This window comes from Bison bison, unplaced genomic scaffold, assembly GCF_000754665.1.
Source record: "Bison bison bison isolate TAMUID 2011002044 unplaced genomic scaffold, Bison_UMD1.0 scf7180017864461, whole genome shotgun sequence".
NCBI classification, from domain to species: Eukaryota; Metazoa; Chordata; class Mammalia; order Artiodactyla; family Bovidae; genus Bison; species Bison bison.
In genome coordinates, this window is record NW_011495023.1 from 13,652,268 (window position 1) to 13,658,469 (window position 6,202).

At 42.8% G+C, this 6,202-nt stretch overlaps 1 protein-coding gene across 2 annotated transcripts in view; it reads right to left on the reverse strand.

Moving 5' to 3' along the window:
* RSU1 (Ras suppressor protein 1) overlaps positions 1 to 6,202 on the reverse strand; it is a 201,530-nt gene that overhangs the window by 137,116 nt on the left and 58,212 nt on the right. For both annotated transcript variants that reach the window (XM_010859972.1, XM_010859973.1), the window contains exons 6-7: positions 5,262 to 5,344; positions 4,871 to 4,985 (exon numbers count right to left, since the gene is read on the reverse strand). In XM_010859972.1, the coding sequence (XP_010858274.1) occupies positions 4,871 to 4,985; positions 5,262 to 5,344 (198 nt within the window). The remainder of the gene's footprint in view (positions 1 to 4,870; positions 4,986 to 5,261; positions 5,345 to 6,202) is intronic.

Consider the following 6,202-nt stretch of genomic DNA (forward strand, 5'->3'; position numbering starts at 1 on the left):
GACACTGTTTCCACTGTTTCTCCATCTATTTACCATGAAGTGATGGGACCAGATGCCATGATCTTAGTCTCTCTGTTAACACCATAGAACAGAAACACCACCCCTTCATTTAAACACTCTCTTCCATTTTCATTTTTCCCCAGGGCATTTAGCATGATCTGTTATGCTTTCTATCCATCCATCCATTCATCTATCCTCTCTCCCCAACTAAAATGTCATAAAGGGTATTTTTGTCTCTTTTTGTTGTATCTTCCAGAAATAAAACACGGAGCAAAGACTCAGTAAACGGTTGTTGAATATGTGAATTCTACATTACTAGAAAAGTCAGTTCCTTAAAAACAAAACCTGGTCTAAAGTAGGAACTTGATGTTTGAACGAATGATGAAATGGAAGAGTAGGAGCAGAGGTGAATTGGGAGACTGGAATTAATATATCTACACTATTGATGGCTGTTGTTTTTTATTCACTACCTTGGGTCCAACTCTTTTGCGACCCCGTGGACTGTAGCCCGACAGACTCCTCCGTCCGTGAGGATTCTCCAGGCAAAAATACTGGAGGGGGTTGCCATTTCCTTCTCCAGGGGATCTTCCTGACCCAGGGATCAAACCCATGTCTCTTGCATTGGCAAGTGGATTCTTTACCACCGAGGCATCAGGAAAGCCCACACTATTGATACTACATATGCTATGCTAACGACTTCAGTCGCGTCCGACTCTGTGCGACCCCATAGACGGCAGCCCACCAGGCTGTCCCGTCCCTGGGATTCTCCAGGCAAGAACACTGGAGCGGGCTGCCATTTTCTTCTCCAATGCATGAAAGTGAAAAGTGAAAGTGAAGTCGCTCAGTCGTGTCTGACTCTTAGCGACCCCATGGATTGCAGCCTAACAGGCTCCTCCGTCCACGGGATTTTCCAAGCAAGAGTACTGGAGTGGGGTGCCATTGCCTTCTCCGGATACTACATGTGAGACACATAGATAATGAGAACCTACTGTTCAGCACAGGGAACTCTACTCAATGCTCTGTGGTGACCTAAATGGGAAGGAAATCCAAAAAAGAGGGAAGATTATACACACACACACACACACATATATATGTGACTTTATATGTGATTTTTTACATATATGTGACTTTATATGTGATTATATATATATGTGTGTGACTTTGTTTTATAGTAGAAATTAAGAACACTGTAAAGCAATTATACTCTATTAAAAATATGTTTAAAAAGACAGTGCTGAAGCAGTCCTGCAGCTACGGGATGCTGAAGGATGGACCGAGAGCAGCTTTGAGTCCACAGTCCCCAGCGCTGCTCAGCCACCAGCCAGGGCAGCTGCAGACAACAGCCTTGGGTACCAGGTACACAAACAGAAGACATCTCCACTGTGGCTGGGTGGCTCCCCCATGCGGGGTGGAGGGATTGGTGGGGGGAGAACCAGAACAACTGTGCAAACGGCTTCGCATGAAGAGCAGAACTGCAACACTTTCATTTTGCCAAGTGTGACTCCAGTCCTGCTGCTCAGACCCGCACAGCCAGCCAGGGCACTCGCCACAGCGAACCTCCCCTCCTTCTGCTGCCATTTGGGGAAGCAAGCAGGTGCTGTGTTTTGTTCACACTTGGAATCAGCTTTCTAGGAATCCTCTCAGTGGCACATAGATGGGCAGGAGTGCGCCCCAGCGGTTAGGAACGTGGGCCTGCACAACGAGCTGCCAGAGCTTAAACCTTGCCTCTGTGACTCTGTGTCCCTACGGATAAGGCACCAACCCTCTCTAAGACTCCGTTTCCTCATGTCTAAACAGTCCGTGCAGGAAAAGCATCTAATGTAGTGCCTTGCTACCAAGACCTTAATACATATTATAATAACTTATTATAATACTAGCTATTATCGTATTCTTGACTTTAAAAAAATCACTGGGATTTCTCAGGTGGTGTAGCAGTTAGGACTCCAGTCTCCCAATGCAGGGAGCACAGGTTTGATTCCTGGTCAGAGAACCAAGATTTTACAGGCTGCACGGCATAGCCAAAACAAACAAACAAAAAAAATCACTGTTCAAAACTAATCACCTGTCTTCCTCTTGAGTTTAGACGGGGTTTACCATTTATTTCCAGCTAAGTGTCTGCCTGCAGTTTGGGAAAACTGCCACTAGGCAGATGCTGAGACCAAGTTTTTCCAGGTATGGCTAGAAAATATAAACTCATTTAAAGACTTTCTCCTCAACCCTAGCCCTGAATAAAAAATATATATTATTTGGTATTGGGGAGCATAACAGAAATGTTAGGCAAATGTGACTATGTGCAGTATTTAAATAGGAAGATCATGTGACATTTTAAAATATACAGGTAGGCAGGTATGTGTGGGTTTAACTAGGTATTTTTCTACCAAATTTTTAGCTGATAGAAATCACTGATTAATCCAATACCCTATATTGCCTCAGTGCTTAAAAAATGAAATAAAACCTTTTTTTTTTTTTTCATTTCTCCTTGTCACACTAATCAAGGACAGACTTTAGAAGCACTAAGTGAATTTTACCAAATTATACAAGAGTTAGTCTCACAGGTGGAGATTTGGATCAGTACTTTGGAGAGGGAGCAGGTATTTGTATGCTGCAAAAGCTCCCCATGAATCCCTAACACCAATATCTATGGTTGGCAAATACCTGTCCAGAATCTTCCTTTTGGCAAGAAGATTTTTTGCCTTAAAAACCCTGTTAACATCTCTTGATCTTGGAGCCTGCTCCTTAAGCAGGCCCTAGCAACTCAAAATCCAGCAAAGAGGCAGTGCCAAGTTACTCCACAGCCCTTAAAATCAGTACAAATTGGACTTCCCTGGTGGTCCAGTGGTTAAGAATCCGCCTGCCATGCAGGGGACACAGGTTCGATTCCTGGTCTGGGAAGATCGCATGTGCTGAGGAGCAACTAAGCCTGTGTGCCACAGCTACTGAGCTCAAGCCCCAGAGCCCGTGCTCTGCAACAAGACAGGCGACCTCTGTGAGAAGCCCAAGTCCTGCAACTTGAGTAGCCCCCGCTCACCACAACTAGAGCCAGCAGCAATGCATGCACCAATGAAGACCCAGCACAGCCAAAAATAAAATAAATGAAATCAGTACAAATTCCTCAAGACCTTGTACAGCAACAAAGGAGCTGCAGAAGATGCGGAAGCTGGGGTGAAACTGTGTATGCTTTTCCTTTAGACTAACGCTGCCAGATGGAGCTTTCTGCCCATGGTAACATTCTGTATCTGCATCTTCCCATAAAGGAGTCACATGAACATCTGAAGTGTGGCTCACGGCTTCTCCTGGACAGCACAGTTCTGGACAGAAGCCGGACTCAGCCCGCTTGTAGCCTTCCCAACCAATACCTTGCTATCTGAGGTCTTCGTATCATTACCTCATTCAGTACTTATCTCTCGAGAAGTTACCTTGTTCCCAGCATGTGGGAGGCACTGGGGACAGAGCAGGAACACATATATACCCTGTTTCTCATGGTGCTCACATTCTCATTAATAACAACTGGCCTCATAACTACCACTCATTTGAGACACTTCCTCAAAGAATTGCTGGGTCAAGTGTGTTTTTTAAAGTTGTGTTATTCTGCAGACATAGAGAACATAATTGTGGTTGCCAAGAGAGGCAGGTAGGAGAGGCATGGAGTGGGAGTTTGGGGTTAGCAGATGCAAACTATTATATATAGGATGGATAAACAAGGTCCCACTATATAGCACAGGGGACTATACTCAATACCCTGTGATAAACCATAACGGAAAAGAATATGAAAAAGAACATATATACATATATGCATGACTGAATCACTTTCTGTACAGGAGAAATTAACACAACATTGTGAATCAATTATATTTCAATAAAATGCAATAAATAAACAAGTAAATAAAATCGTGCTATTTTGGAGCAAAAAAGCAAACAGTCATAGTTTGAGAAACAATACAGTTCAACGTATTGAAGAAATGAGAGGACATCCACAGTCTCCACAAGCAAGACAGGAGAACTCATGAAACTTTTCTAGAAGAGCAACATAACCTCAATAACAGAGGAACCTGTGCGGACGTTATTTCCAAGGAAGGTCGTTAAGGTCACCTAGGGCCATCTGAATGACCAGCAGCCTAGTAAGACACAGGGGCCACGGCAGGAGGACTGAGGAATTCCCAATGAGAACACATGTTAACCGTTCCCACTGAAGATGGCATTTGATATTGAAACTCCAACTAAAAATCTTAGTTTATCCACTTAAAAAATAATTGTAATATATAATGGAACTATATGTAAGTTTGTTCTGTATTTTCCAAGTCTCCTGTAAATGTATTATCATACTTTCATACTTTTAAAAAGAATAAAGAAAAAAGCATTAAAAAAAAAAAAAAAAAAGATGGCATCAGGAGACAACCAAATTCATGTTTGGAATTGTAGTAGTTTTAAGCAACTGTCATAAATACTGTAACTATTTGATAAAAAGTTTTCAAGGGATTAAGATAGAAAACTAAATGATCAAAAAAATGAGTGATAGGTTCCTTTCAAAAAAGCCATCATCACCAATGGTAAAGGAGGAGCCCCAGGTAAGACCATTACTCCTCATGCCAGGCTCTTCCCACAGTTCCAGGCAGGCAGCCAGGCCTGGTCATCTGCCATCAGCAGTGTTGAGATGCTTGGAGTTGCAGGTGCTCAACGGAGCCTCAGGGCAGGTCAAACCCAGAGCAGCTCAACTCTGGTCAATGACAAATGCTACTAGGAAGGATGAGAACTGGGTGCCCGGGTGGAGGGTTCTCGCCGAGAAGAGGAGAGAGGAGTTTGCAGAGTTTCTGCACTGGGATCATTATTAATAATTAAAGCCAGAACTCGGCTCATTCATCAGCCACCTTACCTAGTTCTGGGGGCAGAACGGTCAGGCGGTTCCCTTGAATGTGGAGCTCCTTAAGCTGAGTAAGCTCCCCGATTTCCTTAGGCAGCGAGATCAGGTCGTTATCCCTAAGGCTGAGCTAAATAGAAGAGAAACAAGGGGGTGTCAAAACAATTTTCACATAAAGAGGCGCTCGGCAGAGGCCCTCGTCCTCGCCCTTGCCCTCTCTTCCTCGAAGGCTCAATCCTTCCAATTTATTTACAAGAGTCTGCAGACAGGCAACGAATGGTCTCAGGGAGCAGTGGCTTTTATTCCTGCAAAACAAACCATACTCTGGCTCAAATTGCCTTGATTCCACTCCTACAAGGGCTGTAGGAGTGAATTGATTTTCTAAGAATTTAGATAAATTACTTACTATCTGCAACTTTGTGAGTTTCCCGATATCTGGCGGCAGGATTTCAAAATCGTTGTCACTTAGATAGAGTGCACGCAGGGTGGCTGCAAATTAAACAGCAATATATAAACAGGGTGGCATGGAACCCAACCATTTGAGGTCTGATCGATACGTGGGAGTCAGCTTTGATTAATAACCCTGGCGTGGTGAAAAGCCTGTGACATACCTAGGGCTCGCGATAATAACCAGCAGGTCAAACTTAGATTTACTGGCTTATTGTGTAGCTGGTGTGTTCAGGAAAATATCTATATCCAAGAGGACTGATATAATTAACAACTCGTGGGCACTGGCAGCTGCTGGCACAGAGTTTCAATTCACTTTCAGAAAAGATAGCTATTTTTCTTCAATTACTTCTGATTCACCTGTATGGCTCAATTTGCATCCAGAGTGAAACCAAGAAAGCCACTGTGTCACTTATATCAACACTCAGGGCAAAAGAGCTTGGTTGTATAAAGAGAACTAGGTCAAAAAATAAAGAACCAAAAGGCTTTCTCGTGATGGAGGTCAGAATCATAGTTCATTGTTTCCATCATCAGACTATTATTACTTGTTCCCATAGCCTTAACCACAAAAATAAATGAAGATGAAGGAGTTAAAATAGTGCAGTGGAATTTAAAAACAGAGAAAACCCTAATTTAGGCAGAAATCTGTTTACAATATTATACAAGGATATCAGTCCCTAAACCACTGAAGGGTAAAACCCTAAGGCATCATTTCATCCTTAACCAAAAGGAAGGAGTATAATTAGATGTAGTTTTATTTGTTTACATGTATTCAACTACATTCTAATGTCTTAAAATTCAACAGAATTGTATGTTAATAGACGTAAGAAAAGCAGTTTCTCCCATGGTCCAAGAAAACATGCTAAAGTTGGTTTCATGGGCCTGACAAAGTCTGGGATA